This window comes from Anser cygnoides, chromosome 18 (genome assembly GCF_040182565.1).
Source record: "Anser cygnoides isolate HZ-2024a breed goose chromosome 18, Taihu_goose_T2T_genome, whole genome shotgun sequence".
Classification (NCBI taxonomy): domain Eukaryota; kingdom Metazoa; phylum Chordata; class Aves; order Anseriformes; family Anatidae; genus Anser; species Anser cygnoides.
In genome coordinates, this window is record NC_089890.1 from 9,434,101 (window position 1) to 9,450,172 (window position 16,072).

General features: G+C 51.5%; 2 protein-coding genes across 2 annotated transcripts in view; both read left to right on the forward strand.

Moving 5' to 3' along the window:
* The window catches only part of VPS53 (VPS53 subunit of GARP complex), a 62,692-nt gene extending 59,738 nt beyond the window's left edge, over nt 1-2,954 (forward strand). The window contains 1 exon segment of the mRNA XM_066979827.1: nt 2-2,954. Within this exon segment, the coding sequence (XP_066835928.1) occupies nt 2-172 (171 nt within the window). The 3' untranslated portion in view covers nt 173-2,954.
* A 3,559-nt stretch (nt 2,955-6,513) lies between these two features.
* Nucleotides 6,514-11,876, forward strand: RFLNB (refilin B). Its single transcript, XM_066979832.1, has 3 exons — nt 6,514-6,774; nt 7,716-7,825; nt 9,041-11,876. The coding sequence occupies exons 1-3, from the start codon at nt 6,586-6,588 to the stop codon at nt 9,369-9,371; spliced, it is 630 nt and encodes a 209-aa protein (XP_066835933.1). The 5' UTR covers nt 6,514-6,585; the 3' UTR covers nt 9,372-11,876.
* Nucleotides 11,877-16,072: the final 4,196 nt, after the last annotated feature.

The window sequence follows — 16,072 nt, forward strand, 5'->3', positions numbered from 1 at the left end:
GGGCCTGAAGAGGAGCGAGCAAAGCAGCATGCTGGACCTCTTCCGCCAGCGCCTCCCGGCACCGCCCTCTGGAGCGGAGAGCACCGGCTCCCTCTCGCTGAGCACTCCTACGCCGGAGCAGGAGTCCTCTCGGATACGGAAACTGGAGAAGCTCATCAAAAAAAGACTCTAAGCCCGCAGAAGAGAAGGCTGTTGCTCAGGACTGGCTGCAGTCGCTGGGAGCAAAGCTCTTCGGACTTAGGTTTTACAGAAAGCTGCTGCTGAAAAATTCGTGTCCCGTGATTGTCGTGCCCTGTGATCTGTTAACCATCGTACACCGTGGCACTGCAGCTCTGCTCAGACCGAGGGAGAATCTGACCAAGGTGTTTGCCTTTAGGTAGCTTAGCATGAATGAAACCCTGTGTGGTGGAGAAAACAGGTACCTGGAAGTCAGCAGCTACAGATGTGGTTTGGGTGGATTCAGAGAATATCCGGCTGCGATACGCTTGGCATCCCAGCCGTCAGCCCAGCCAGGCTCTGCTGCTGCAACACTACTAACGCTTTTGCCCAAGAACTCAATGTTACTGCTCACTCCCTGCTTTCAGAGCTGTTCCTCTGTTTCATTATTTATTGGGGGGGTGGGAGGGCAATAACAACAAAACAAAAAAAAAATAAAGGGGCTAAAAAACCTTTAACAGCTGGGCTCCAGGCACCTGCAGTTCCACTGAAACCATTGGAAATGCCCGGTGCAGGTTTCACCCCTGCTCCCAGAACAGGCACGCATAAACCACCAGGAAAACAGCAAGGCAGCTCCTTTTCAGAACAGGGGGACAGGGCTGAATGAATGCCTTCTGAGCCTTGCCTGATACCCTGGAGGCCAAACTAAACATCCGCGGAGCCCATCTCCAGCTCCTTGTTATTTCCGTCGCATGTGCTGGGCTCGGCCCCTGTCCCTGATGGGAGGTCCCGTGCTGCGTCTCGCCCTCCATCCACAGAGGGCTGTTCGTGGGATAAGTGTGGTACGGCACCAGCCCTGGTTCTCATGCCAAGGGGCATAGCCAGGGCTTGGGTCTGCCCCTTTGGCCCCTTTGCTGCCCTGCATGGAGAGATGCTGGAAATGTTGGAGCCTGCAGCTGCCAGGGCCTCTTCCCCAGACAGGATGCTTACAAAAGCCTCAGACTTCAAAGGCCTTCCTCTCCTCCTCCTCCTCTGCGTGGGGAGAGGAGGAGCACCAGAGGTGAAATAATTCAGATAACCTGGGCCCCCCTTCCTGGGGGTCCAGCTCACGCTGGCACCCAGCTACAAAGCCAGCACAGAGCAGGGTCTGGCTTGGGGTCTGTGGCCATCAGCATCCCTCCCCTGACCCTTGTGTAAGCCTCCCAGGGGAGTTTCAGGCAGGGACATGTCGTCTCCTCGTTAGTGACGCTGGATTTCTTCCTAAACTCCTCTGTGTGCTTTTCTTGGGAGGCATATGCCCGATCGGTAAACAATCGAATCCCACGTGGATTTAGGGGCAGATAAACCAGTTGTGCCTGCTTTATTTTAACTCAAGCTTCACTCGGATTTGCAGGAAATAAAAAGTCATGTAACAGTTTGGGAGGTGAGGAGTGATCGCGCTGTCAGACGCCTTCTCGGGGGGGCTCCCCCCACATAAAGTTGGGCCTTAGGACCATGTTCTTAGGGGGCTGTGGTCGCTCTGAATTTTAGTATTCGCTGTGGCACATCTGGGAGGAAGGAAGGGGTGAGACACACTGCAGGAAAATGAGCTGTGTGCACCCAAACCCTGAGATTCACCAGAACCTGGGGGGAAATGAGAGGTTCCTGTGCCTACCTGGTTGTGTTTCGGTGCTGTCCCAGTGCACCCTCAGGGCAGGGGGCTGGGTGGTGGCAGGGGTGTGGGCTGCACCCCTTCCCTCTCCTCGGCTGGGTGGTTTTGGGAGGGCAGATCTCGTGCCTGACTTGGTAAAAACCCTGTACTCCTTCCGCACAGCCAGCAAGTCAGCCTGCGCCCGAACAGTCAGGACTTGATCACGGGATTCAAGCAGAAAGAATAAATCCGCAGAGATGAAACCCTCACTAGTCAGGTATTGCTAACACCGATCTGCAGCTGCAGGGAGGTGTGTGCTGACAGGTACACCCACACCGTCTCTTTGGGACACGTTTTCAGGGGTCTCCCCAGCTCTGGACCCTGGCTGCAGCGTGCGGGTGCTCAGCTGCGGTGATGCCCCAGCAGCGGTTGTGAGGGACGGCAGTTTCTCATCACTCCAGTTTTACAAATCTTCCCAAGTCTGGCTTAGCTTCATTTATTTCTTCTCCTGATTTCACGTCGGGTGACAAAAGAAGGAAGGGTGTTGGGAAGAGCGTTGGAGTTATGAAGAGCCTTTCCCAGAGGACGCGCTATCTCACGGTGCGTGTGCAGGATGGCTCACACGTTATCAGATACAACAGCTGGGGCGGAGGGAACACGGCTTTGCAGAGATTCCTTATTCCCTGGGGGGGGCTAAATAATTTATTTTAGATTAATTTTTTTCTTTGCTATGACTCTGGATGATTCTCTAACTAAATTATGAATAGCTGAATATGATGTTCGAGTTATCGTCGCGTATCTTCCCCTGAAGGCTTCTCCTGTTTCATTATCTGCATTTCATTCTGGAGATAAGAAATAAAAGAAAAAATGGATTTTTAGTTCCAACCTTTGAAGACTGTTACAGTCGAGTTCTACTTTTAGAGGGCAACTTGGCAGTTTTCTACTTTCACGTTTAAGGATATCGTCCCCCTGACTCTTGGGTATTTATCGGATTTGGCACGTCTGTACGTATATATGTTAGCTTTTGGGGATTTACATCTCTGTGGGATAAAGGAGAGGGTTTTTTTTCTGTATAAAATGCCACTTCTAATGTTTTTTGGCCGAGGTGTAATTCTGGCTGTACGTTGGACTGTGACACTGTAATGAATTAAATGGTTGCTGACGTTCAGCCGCTGGGCGTTTTCTGTCCGACTGCCCCACAACTGCAGCGGCCAGGACGGGGCCGTGCCGCACCACTCCCAAAACGTGCCGCAGCCAGGGAGCCACTGCTGTCTGCCTGCAGTTCTCTCGTAGCTCTTCTCTCCCCTGGCTTCCCCACCTCGGGGGCTTCTGTAGCTCCAGCACGGGCAGCACTGGCGTTTGCGGCAGCTCCCGGCGCGGTGGAGGCAGACTGGGAGAGCTGACCTCGTGCCCATAAATAATGGGATCATCTGTGATGACTAACTGCTGGAAAGATTTCTGAGGGATCTCAACGTTTTCCTTTGAAAGTAATTAAGAGGTAGTGCCTTTTTTCCATACGATACATAATGCTGGAGGAGTTCCTTTAGCTTGGAGACTCAGTGACTCATTCGCTTTGCTCCTGCTGCTCTGCTGGTCCTGCCCCCTCCATCGTCAGGCAGGAGAAAGCCTGCGTGAGGTGACGTGGGTGTTTATTTCTTTCACCAAATTTTACAGCGATGAATCTGAGCATCCGAGTGACGACGCCTGAGCCTCCGCGAGCCTTTCCCCGGCTGCGGCTTGGCAGGGGGCAGGATGCTGTGCTGTGGCCGTGCTGCTCTTGGGACAATGAGGTGGAGCCTTCATGCTCGGGCTGCGTCTGCAAGCTGCTCAGCAGAATGCATTCCTCCGTGGGCTCGCTGTAGGTGGGGCCGGTTACAGCGGCGATTGCTAAGGTCACCCAGAATTGCTCGGTATAAAGCCTGTGCTCGTTCGTTCATCTCAGCCAGAACAGCTCTGCTGGTGCTGAGCCCGAGTCCAGGTGGGAGCACGTGGACGTGGATATTTTGCCAGCCAGGGGTGGTGGCACTGCTCGGTGCCCGCAGTGTCCTTCCAGCCGAGCTGCAGGAACCTGAACCGCTCCCAGGGCTGGTGTTAATCCTGCTGCCTCAAAGCCTGGCCGTGAGCAGGAGTCGGTGCCTGGCGGGTTTGTGGTCGGCACCCACGGGAGCAGCCTGGTATTTCCCATCATTTGGAAATAATTTTCCATCGTTATCAAGTAACACAGGGTCCTCCTGAGTTGTTTCACCCCGCACACAGTGATGGAGCCCTGATCGCCGTCAATGTAGCTATTGTTTGATTGCTGATTAAACCGAGCGAGCCCAGCCCCAGTGGAAAGTCCTTTATGGAAGAAGGATCTTGATAAGGTATCGTATCTGCTCTGTCCCAGCTGCGTGCAGGCAGTTAGAAAGTAAATAACGTGGACAAACAGGCAGGGGAAAAGATTTCCAATGCCATCAGCGTTTGTACAGATCCGCATGGTATGGGAGGCTTACAGAGAGACAGGCTTTCAGAGGGGAGCAGCTCGGTTATCGGGTAGCTACAATTCTCCTTAAACCCTTCGCTTTTGCCCTAGCAAACAAGTTGTCAGCTCTGGACACTGGCACCGCAGGAGGCAGAGCTGGCTGCAGAGCCACCTCAGGCTGCCCAAACACTTCAGTTTCAGCTGCCAAGCCCAGAAACGAGATGCAGGAAGGGCAGAAAAAAATTCTCTCAGGCCAGCATGGGAGTCTTTGGGTTAGTAAGTAAAGAGCAGCAACATTTCCAGAAGCCTGCATGGCTCTGCAGCATCCCAGACATGGCCAGCCGTGGTCCTGTGCAGTTCGCAGCCGCCGAGATCCTCACCCTCAGACCTCGCTGCCCTGATCCCTGCGGCACCCATCGGCCCCGATCCCTGCAGGAGCAGCTGCTGGGAGACACCGCAGGTTTCCCCCCCCTAAATTGCGCTAACTCAATTACTGGCAGAGTGGTTTTTAGCCCAGGAGCTCCGTGGCAGCTCTGAAATAATAATCGCGTTCATCTGGAAACTGCTGCAGCGCCTTCTGAGGCGTCTAATTTCATCAAGGGTTTTTATGGGAGATTTTGGAGCGAGAAGCGATCGGCTTTCCCATTGCTTGTGGAGACCAAAAATCCCTCTTTTCGGGGGGGTTGTATTTAAATCAAAAGGAACAAAACACCTGTCCGGTGCATTTGCTCAGACCCCAAAGATTTCAATCAAAAAATCTTAATGTTCTTTTTGTTTCCATCTGCATTTTTCAGCAAAGACAAACAGCCTCATAGTATTTCTTCAAAGGAATGTAAATTCCTGGAGGAAGTATCCGGAGTTCCCAGCACCGCATAGCTGCAAACCACAGACGCCTACGGCTGAAAGCTCTGCTCTGCTTTTAATTTTGGGGCAGCGGAGGAATTCTTTTTAAGGGTTTGGGTTCACTTGTGCTGGGCCCATCAGGCCAGACAGCTTGTTACTGCACCGGGGAGTGTTTACTTTGGCTGGCTGCAGACATTTGCTTTCCCTCCACGAGAGTATTCCCCCACTGAATCTGATGACATGGCGCAATTATTTCATTAGGATTTTCCAAAAACCTTTCCCTTAGTCTCATCTAGCGCTAGAAAAGACCACTTTTGTTTTCCTGTTTCACCTTCTGCAGCATTGCCTGAAAAAAAAAAAATGTGATTGAGGATGGCAGCGCTGCTTCGTGGGCCCAAATCTTCAGGGGGAGTTTGAGAAAGAGCAGCTCGGAGGGGAACTTGGGGGTTTTGAAGGGCGCTGTTAAACTTCAGCCAAATGTTCAGCCTGTCTTCATTTCCCCACCTCTGGGACAGAGCTCAGTGTTTTCTATCCTATCTGTGTAGGAAAATTATTTAAGAGGGGTCATGTGCATGTGTATACTCAGCCCTTGCAGCTTGCTCAGGGCAAGTTATCGCAGCCCTGGATCCTGCGACTGTTTTCTGGACGTGCTGAGCTGCTTTGACGTGGCCTGGCCGGGTCAGCTCATGGGGTGAACCAAGCCGGTGCCTAAAAGCTGCTGCGTCACAGCCTGCTGCAGGCCCTTGTTTGCAACCAGTGCTGCCAACTGCGTGCTGCCTGCTGGGGTCCAGGCAGAGTTACGGCCCCGCTCCCGTCCTGCTCCTGCCCTGGCAGCAGCCGCTGCCCCGCTCTTGGTTTGCTCAAAGTTGGCAGCAGGGGTTCGTGCGCTTGGAAGAGGCGGCATAGTGCGACACATGGCACCACTGTGCTGCTCCGGGGAATGCAGATCCACAGCCTCGTGTGAGACGTTCTCATTGGCGTTGGAAGGTGTGGGTGCGCCTGGAGCCCGCAGCACCCAGTGGGTGCATTTGTTGCTTACAGCGGCACCGCGGGGTGGGTGCTGGCGGCTGGGGTCTGCCCTGGCCGCAGGTTGCCCCTTGCCCACCGGGAGTGGGGTTGATGGGGGTTCTGGGTGCGGGCAGGGAGCAGCTCCCAGCAGCTCCCAGCAGCTCCCAGCAGCTCCCAGCCCCGTTTCCATCCCTCCGTCCGGGGGGCGCTGACCCCGGCGGGCTGCGGCACGGGGACGCGGGAAAGAGCCGGGGGCAAGCCCCGCCCCCTTCCCTCGCCCCGCCCCTTTTTGCCACACCCACGCCCCATTCGCTGCGACCCCGCCTTCATTCACCGCGCTCACGCCCCATTCATGACGGTCACGCCCCCCTTGTGGCCCCGCCCCCTATCGTAGCCACGCCCCCTCCTCGTGGCCGCGCCCCCTCCCGCCGCCGCCCGGGCGCAGGGCGCGGAGCCCCGCGGCGGTGCCGGTGCCGGTGGCGGTGCCATGGTGGGGCGGCTCAGCCTGCGGGACGTGCCCGAGCTGCCGGACGCCAGGAAGCGGGGCGACTCCGGCCTCGACAGCCCCGACTCCGGGCTGCCCCCCAGCCCCGGGCCCTCCCACCCGCCCTGGCCGCTCGCCGCCGGCAGCCCCGAGCGCGCCGCCGAGCCCGAGCCCCCCGCGCCCCCCGCCGCGGTGAGTAGCGGCCCCGCAGCGGCCTTCGGGGGGGTGGGGGGGTGGAAAGGGGACGGAAACCGGCCGGGGGGCGTCGGGCTCGCGGCAGCCGGCTCGGGGAGGAGCCGCCGGTGCTTCCCCCGGGGGGGGCTGGGGAGCCGCTGGGGCTCGGGCAGGGGCGCACGGGCTGTGCCGGGGGTTTGGGAGGGGTGCGGCTGCTGGGGGGGCGCTTTGGGAACCGCAGGCCGGGGGGGGGGCACGTTCCTTTCGTGCGGGGGAACGGGGAAACTGCCCCTCAGCCTCCCCGGCCGTGTGCTGGAGCTCGGGCGCAGAAGCGGCTGCAGGGTCCCTGGGGACCCCCCGGCCCCTTCCAGCCGCAGGGCGGTGGGCTCAGCGCCCCCCGGCCCTGCCCTTTGGCAGGGGGGTTCGGGGGTGCTCCGGTGCACCCTGCTCAGCGAGGGTGAGCAGATCCTGCCCAGGCGGCCGGGAGGGAGCTGGGCTGGCGTGCGTGGGGGCCGTGGCACAGCTGCGAGCTGAAGTTTGCTCGCTGCGAGGTGCCTGTAGTAATTCTCTGCTGTCGTCTCCCTGGGGGGAGGTCTGGTGAATTCGGCAAAAAGCGATCTCCTAGACTCGTGCAGCATTAACTGTACGTTGGAGGTGAGCTCATAAATGTGAACGTTTGTGTTTTACTGTCGTAGTTTATGCTACAGAAAGTTACGCTGTACCTAGGGACTTTATTTCCTTTCCATTTCCAGCGTTGGCTTCTCTGAAGTCAGCTCCCAGGGTTAGCACTTTGTCTTCAAAATCCTTACCTTGCCCCCATCCTTGGTGTGTGGAGTTGGACCCTGCAGGCGGTGCCCGTAGGCACATCCCTGACTGGCAGGTTCCCTTGTACATAATGTGGACCTTGACAGAATATAGCAAACTGGGACATAAAAGGGATTATTTTTGTATTTTTGCAGAACTCCGTGTTCTCTCCCAGCCCTGTTCTCGCCAGCTGCCCTCCAAGACTGTGTCCTTTATCCTTTGGCGAAGGAGTTGAGTTTGACCCTTTACCACCAAAGGAAATAAGGTAAATATTACGTTACAGGCGTCTAGTTTGGAATGAGTTAGCATGTAAAGGAGTAGCTAGGCCTTATCAGTGCCTCTGAGTCAAGTTAATTTATTTGCAGAGCTATTGCTCATGCAGCTGTACATTCCTGGACCTGGACATTTGCACAGGCTAAAGGAGTGTTCAGCCTCTTTTTAATCCCATGTGTTTTTTTTCCAGGAAGACTTCTTGTATTTTACCGTCCTGCTTTTACTTCATTGCACGTTGCCTCTGAACTGATTAACCAGAAGGTAGTCACGAGAGGTCTTCAAAGAGCCATCTTTCTAGAAATGCTTTATTAGGGGAAAAGTTTTGCTCTCCCAACCTCATACTAAGTACTTTTATCAACTGTGGCTGCTTGTGTGAACTCAAAGAAGAGTTAATATTAAGAGAGTGTATCGTTTTTTAATGTACTGCATCACTTCGCAGCTTGTGAGTTACTCCTTTGAAGGTCATGATTTACGGTTAGGAGAAGTGAAGGTTCCCAGTCGATTACTGCTGCAATCAAAGGGAAGCCCAGGGCAGGAGAGGGTAAAAAACGCAGGCTGCCCTGCTGCGGGGAAGGAGCCCACCTGGGGCTGGAGCTGAAGGCGCTTAGCACCAGGTGAAAGCAGACCCAGAGCTGTTGAGGGGTAAAGGATGAGAGCTTTGCTCTGTAGACCAGCCGTGGAGGGTTTTCTTGTTGGTGGAGCTTGAAGTGTAAATTTTTCCTGTTGGTTGAATTTTAAAGTTTGCCTTCAGACAGTGCCCCATGCCGGGAGTGACAGCAGAGAGCTCCTGTGTGACTGCTGACAGAGGAAAACTGAGAAAATAAAGTGTGCTTCAATGGACTCGGCACTCCAAGGAATTAGGATGCTTATGTGCAAAGCCTAAACACGAGTCTAGGCCTCTGGATTTAGGCACTGGAGTTTGAAAGGTGTCCTTAGGCTTTATACAACTCAGCCTTAAAATGATGGACGGTAGGGTTGAGAAAATGTTTCACGGTGCTGGCAAAGCAGTAACAGGGCCAGGTGTGCTGCTAACATAAGGCTTTTTTCTCTTCCCATAAATGAGTGAGGCACCAGCAGACAGTTTTTGCATTGTGTGTCCAGGTGCAGAGCTGAGGAGCAACCCAGATGCTCGACGGCTCCATTTTCCAGAAACCACAGCCCGCTGCTCCGGAGCAGAGCTCGCTCACGTCTCCCTCTCGCGTTTCAGGTACACATCCTCGGTCAAGTACGACTCGGAGAAGCACTTCATCGACGATGTCTACATGCCAGTGGGCCTGAGCGTTTCCTCTTGCAGTCAGACGGTCATCTGCGTCCCTAACTGCACGTGGCGCAGTTACAAAGCAGAGGTCCACTTCGAGCCCCGCAACAAGCCCCAGCGTTTCACCAGCACCACCATCGTCTACCCGAAGCACGCCAAGACTGTGTACACCACCACCCTGGATTACAACTGCCGCAAGTCCATGCGACGGTTCCTCTCCAGCGTGGAGCTGGAAACCGCCGAGTACCTCGGGAGCGACTGTGTCCTGGACGGCTGCTGACTGCCAGCCGCCCCCTCGCTGCGATCCGTCCCAGCCCCACCTAACGTCCTGCCCGTACCTTTGCAGTCAGGCTGAGGGAACCTTACCTGTCGCCACCTCTTGCTCAGCTCTTAACAATTCCTGCTTTAAGCACCAGAAAGGCCTGAATGCAGTTTTCTGTTGGGACATAACTTTGTAAGGAACTTGTTTCTTCACCTTTAAGGTCGTGAGTTCCCTCCCCTACCCCACCCCGCAGTGCAGTAGTCAGATGAAAATAAGGGGAAGTATTTTCCTAGAGAAAAAACTACAGGTGAGGAAGAATGTGGAATAGTGTCTGGCAGGTGGAAGTGTATCTGATGCTTTGTGGGGATGTGCAAAAATAAGGGCAGTTCACTCTCTTGCAGAAAATCTACCGGGTTGTTTCGTTATATATAGACAGAGCTGTCACGCATTTTGGTTTAGATCACGGGGCTCTTTCCTCCAGATGAACAATTTCTGGAATTTGCTGGGGGAAAAAAAAAATCTGGAATTCTGTATTTAACAGATACAAAAACCTTATCCTGTGGCATTCATGTCTGGTTTGAAGGTGTGATTTGGGAAGAAGTGTAGAACAGGAGATAAACTGTTTTTGCAGCTCCAGGCAGCAGAGAAGGGATCAGGTAATTCTAGTTATTTAGATGAATGGCACGATGTGTCTTCTGTAATGACTTCTTGTTGTAACGACATCTACAGCACTGCAGTCTGTGTAACATGCTGACATTTGTGTGCCTGTAATAGGACTTGTAATGAAGACTATCAGGCCAGAAATGATCCCTGTGTTGTTGGAAAGTCAGGTCTTGACAGTGTGGTGTTGGAAGAACGCCAGCGCCTGGCTTTTACCGATGCCATGCTAACATGTCTGCACTAATGGAGTCGGAATTAGGAAAGTTTCAGGAAATGTGCAGTGTATACAGGAAACTAGTGGGGCAGAGATGTTGGGATCAGACATGAGATGCTGTCATGGTGGTGGTTGTAAAGGATTTCTGAGAAAGAGGTAAATGGTAACAAAGGTCAGTCAAATTTTAATTGGGTAGCAAAATTCACAGCTGTAGCTCTGCTTCCCTGTTGAGGTTTTCATTGCAAAGTTCCGTGTCCCCTCTGGCACTCAGGATGTCAGTGGGATTGGGTAGCATTTGCCTATCCTTAGGCTGCTGGATAACCCCACCAGTCCCACGTGCAAGAGGCAGAAGTGGTTTGGGGCCAAAGGGAGTAACCTCAGATACTATGAAAGCCTACCCAGATGTTACGTGCATTAGTTTATGGTGAGTTTGATGAAAATAAAATGGGGAGATTTCTTAGTTTACCCAGATATTTTTTTCTACGTTCACAGAGAGCGGTGTAGTGTGGAGAGCATCTGTTTCTGGTTGTGTGCCTTGTGTTGGTGGCAAGGGTGGTGTAGCAGCTCAGAGGCTTTACTCAGCTGGCCGTGGCTTTTTCAAGGATTCCAGAACTCCTCTGAGGTGCAGGTCACCTTCTGGTGCAATGTCAGCTCTGTACCTGCTTTTAACAAGGATTTAGCGCGTAGCCCCAAGGGTGAATTTTGTCTGTGGTGAGTTAAAAACTCAGGAGCCTGTTCTTGAGCTGTACTTAGCGCATGTATGTGCACGTGGGGTGAGTGGTGTGGAAGCATACTGTAGTGTGAACTGAAGTGATTTGGGAGCCTAAAAATGCAGCAAGAAGCCAGGCTTGAGTTTGTATGGTTTGTTTTTTTGTTGTTGTTTTGTTTTTTTACTTATTTATTAGCTCAGAACAGAATGTCCTTAATCTTTGGTACTTGCCTCAGAAAACCAGATCCAAAAACAATTCCAGGGTGACACAGGATGCCAAATTCAGGTAGGCTTTGCTCCAAAACTATTAAGAGCAGCATGGTCTTGTCATTAAATGTACTGGTTTCAGACTACAGTGTTTAGGGGATGTGTCTTAAGTCCACGTCATGATTGTCCCTTAAACATTGCCCCAAGATAGACTTGTGTAAGAGAAGGCACAACCCAACCCCTAAGCGTGTGGGTTTCAAACGGACAAAACTGCTCGTTGGGAAAGCTATCGCAACAATGCTTGCTTCGTGGTTTCACGTACCTTGCTCCTGAAATGTGGTGCTGGCCACGGTTGGACACAGGACCCAGGAAGAACACGGACCCTGGATTGCTCTGACAATGTTCTTCCAATGAATTTGTTTGCAGGAGATCTGAGAGAAGATTATTTTAAGTTGTAATCATTAATTATTCCTAGTTAAATTAGAAATGAAATTATCCTTACAGTATGGCTTTAGGATAAAACACATGATTTTTATAAAGCAAACTTAATTACGTGCTTTTTAAGATATTTTAATTGGTAGAGATACCTTTTAAATTATTTATGTTCCAACATTTGCAAAGCTCTGATTAGCTCTGTGCAAGTGTTCTGATGTCTGTGAAGTTTACTGTCTTCCCACTCTAATTTTCAAATTGTCTTTTACTTTACTGGTAATAAATGATCTGAAAACTGTAATAGAGGGAAGTCTCTTCATTTTTTCATTTAAAGCTTTTCGGTGTTTTCGGTATTTACTTAGAAATAAATATGTAATATATCCTGCCAGTACAACCTCCACTCTTGTTTCTCTTATATCATGGGCTACTCTTGTTACATATTCTAGGAAGGCGTTTCCTATATAAAACCATCTGTATTTAAAAATTACAAATGTGGTTTTGTCAGTTTAGTAAGACTTGAAAAAGTGCTCTGAGGACAGCTGAAAATCCCCTCTAGTATGTGAGTCTTTCGTCTGATACAGTTTTATTTCCAAAGACAGTTTCTGGTATGGGTTTCAGTATATCCTACAAGTGGAAGCAGTAGTCCTTTTTAAATATAACAAGTATTTAACTAGATAGGAATTTCTTGTTCATTTTGAATAAAAGTGTAGATGCTCAAATGCTATATTAGTAAATACAGCATAAAAATAAGACTAGAATGTGTTACGCATTAAACTTCATAAAAACAAAATAGACGATGACAAACTTGTGTTGAGAGAAATGCTGTGGTGTTTTTTTGGACACTTAATCTGTTGTTTAAATCCTTCTGAATTTGCAGGCGTGCTCATTTCATTGGTATCCCTGGCAGAGTAGAAATAGATGCAATAGAATATGAGATAAATCATAATAGTTTGGTTTTTTTGCGTATTTTTTATTGTTCATCTGGTTATCTGCTTGCAAAAGCTCCAGATTTGCATGTAATGACATTACTGGGATCTAGAAAGCTTTGAAGCTATCCTGAAGCATGCCCCTGCTCCTGCAAAAGTCTGTGAAAGCATTTGAGCATCGTGCAGTGTTTAAAGTATTAAACAGCGGAAAAAATATATTAACATCACTTACATTTAAACATCACGCATTCAAAGACACGTTACGAAGGGGTTTAAAAATCAGAGTGGTATCTTTTAGGAGGGCTTCAGAAAACTGGAAAACTTCCCTTTTGTATGTGCCATCTAACTTCCAAATACCTCCTTTAGTGTACTCTTGGCTATTTATCTTAATATTATAGTAGCACTGTGTATGATAGATGTTGCTTTACTATGAGAAGTTGAAGTAGGTGGGTACAAGGCAGCCTGCTTTCTGATGTGTTTAATTTATACTGGCCAGATGGTTCTCTAGTTATGTGCAGTGATGAGGATAAACCCAGTTTCAAATACTCAGTAAGTTTGTGTACCTGCAGATGATTTCAGCCTTCAAACAAACTAACAGATCATTCAGCTGCTCATGCTCGATTTCCGCACCTGCCACAAGGACTATGCTTGTTAATTTCACAATGTGTCTGAATACCTGAAAAGCTCAGGTGTCAGGCAATGAGCGTTACTTTGACATAAACAAATAGCATCGACTAGTGATCCTGCAAGACAAATAGGCAGACAGAAGCACTTTTGAATTGTTGGAGTAGCCTAAGTTGCATCTGTATTTTAGCAAGCAGGTTGCTTTGTTTGTTTTTAAAATGCAAATGTTCTGTTCTCCATGCAGACACAAAACAGCGAGCAATCAACGCCGAACTACAGAGCTTGTTGAGAGATTTTCTTGACGGCTCTGATTGCAGCTTGGAGACTGTTGGCTTGTTCGGTATTCAGGACAAGCTCACATTTGCTCCCCTGGAAAATAACTGCAGCAATCTTCGCATTCTGTGTGATCGCTGCTTGTGCAGGAAGCCCTGACATGAAGTAATTGGGAATGCCCGACAGTCGGGCATGGCTCAGCAGGCAAATGTTGCTGGATATACAACCCGTACCGTTTCCTCCTGTTCACCTTGTATATTCGCAGCCTTTCTTCCTCTGCCACAGGGTCTTCAAGAATCCCATCCCATCGAAGGCTTTCGTTAAGCTGAGCAGAAAGACCTAGATCTGTTTGACCAGAGTCCAGAATGGTGGAAGTTGATGCTAAAACTTTGTTTACTTCTGCCTCCATCTGAATCCCTTTGGTGTAGTTTTGGGCTGAGTCAGGGTTCCTCCCATGACTTACGATTTCAGGCGATGCAGCGGAGCGAGCCTTCTGCTTTCGGGCTTTGTGATGGTGTTTACCTGTTAATGTGATAAATCAGCAAAAAATTCTACCTTGTTACTGAGGCTTTTCTGCTTCTTGTAATGAAGATGATAAGTGCTTGCTGTGCCCTGTGCATGCCCAGTAATAAGGAACTAAAAATACCAATGGCCTAAAATCTTACTTTCAAGTGGGAAATATATTTATATATATGATTGGCTAACCTAACAATTCTCTCACCTGTCAAATGTTTTTATTGAGGCCATTAATGCATTAATAGCACTTCTGCACTGGCATCAAGTTCACCATGCTTACTGAACCTGATTTATGCAGGAAATTCAATCTTTGTTGCCAGGGATTTTTCCAAAGCTGTCATCCATTCGTAGGGCAAGCAATGTGATTTTTTTAGTACCATTTCTGGAAGCTTTGAGACACCGGAGGGGCGCAACCATGCTGCTGCTGAATGCGGGCCCGTGGGATGGTGGGCGCTGGAGTTGCTCTGCAGCTACCGACAGAAAACCGCTGGGTATTTACAGCATTTTCGGCAGTTCTTGAAACTTCTTGACAGATGCCGTATGCCTCCTACTGTTTATGCTGTGCAGTTACATGTACTCAGTCTTTCAGTTATAGGTGTGTAGGTATGCATGCACAGAGCTATAAATGAAGCTGCATGGCTAAACTACAAGCTCTGCACAGGCACTGGAGCACTGAGAGATGTCGAGTGCCACAGATGGCTCTGAGGAAGCGCCGTGGTTCCCCTCCCCATGCACCCTTCCCCTGGCCCAGCTTACCTGCCCGCATAGCAGCAGTGCTCTGGCTTGGTGGCGGCCGTGGCTTCGCACCTGGGGCCTGCGGGCAGCCCCTGGCCCCCCGCCGCCTGCCCTTGCTGCCCTCTTGCCCGATGGCTGCTGCAGGAGCTCCAGCATGGCCCCGTGCCACTGCCCCTGAGCCTGCAGGGGAGGGAAAGAGGGTGGGAGAGTCAGTGACCACGGCATCCCCTCCTTCTCCATGACACCCTCTGCCGCCCCTCAGCGCTTTCCCCAACATCCCCCATGAGGTTTTGACCCTGTCTCCCTTCCCTCCCCTCATGCCTTCCCCCTCCGTTTCCCCTCAGGTATTGCCATTCCACCTACCCTTCCCTCAACGGCTTCCTCCTCCACCTCCCCTCCTCTCAGTGCTCTCCCCTTCCCCTCAGCACCCCATCTCCCCTCAGCACCTTCCCTTTCTCCTCACCTGCCTCCTCCTTTCCTCCCCTCGGCACCTTCCCCTCCATCTCACCGGGGCCTTCCCCTTCCCCTCCGCTGCCTCAGCGAGGTCTCCAGGGCAGCCATGGCGCGGGGGCCAGCCCGGGCCTGCCCGCTTGGCCAGGGCCCAGCGCCGGCCGTGATCGCTGCGTCCCCCTGTGCCTGGCTGTGGCAGAAAGCCCAGGCTTCCCTGAGGTACCGTAGGCTTAGCAATGAAGGCCTGAAGGGAAACTGCCCCTTCAACCCCTCTGCCTAGCCCACCTCGCCAAGCAGGGCGATGGCCGGGCTCCTTGGATGGCTGCTGAGGGGAACAGAGCTCAGCTCGGCGCAACACGCAGCTCTCCTGCCGCTCTGTGAGCCTGTTGTGAGGTGAGCCGAGTTGTTAACAGCCTCGCTGGGGAGAGAGATGAGAGCACTTAACTGGGAGGTGAGCCTGGATGAAAAGCATTGGCGGGCTCTTTTGCAGCAGTCACTGAAGTAATGCGCCGCCTTATTCGTCCTCCTGCCCCTGGATATAATGGGAGGTTTAGTTCTGGTTTTGTTGCGTTCCCCCCCCTTCCTCTCTGCCTCTTCCCTTCTCTCCTTCTGATCTATTTAGATGTGAGATTTGGCAGATGCTCGCAGCTGCATTCAGACAGGTTGTGATGAAATCGGCCTCCCAGGAGGCTGCTCCCACGGCGGCTCCGCAGGCTGCAGGCAGCACTTCTCCGACTGCAGCTAATGGTCTGATTTCAAAGTGTCAACAGCAGGGATTTTGCAGCGATGGTTATTACTAATGCTGTACAGCAGCCAGCAGGTCTCCAGAGCGTGCGTGCAGATGAAAGGGATGGTGACACGGGGCAGAAAGGCAAGGCAAACAGGAACGGCAGTGATGGGATGTAAATAATTCATCCAGGCTGAAAAGTGAGTGTAATATTTTTGCAGGCTGAGAGAAGGGGATTACTTGTAG

Coding starts and splice junctions, on each gene's coding strand:
- RFLNB (XM_066979832.1), top strand. CDS start 6,586: ATGGTGGGGCGGCTCAGCCTGCGGGACGTGCCCGAGCTGCCGGACGCC. Junction 6,775..7,715: donor CCCCCGCGCCCCCCGCCGCG/GTGAGTAGCGGC, acceptor GTATTTTTGCAG/AACTCCGTGTTCTCTCCCAG. Junction 7,826..9,040: donor TTACCACCAAAGGAAATAAG/GTAAATATTACG, acceptor CTCGCGTTTCAG/GTACACATCCTCGGTCAAGT.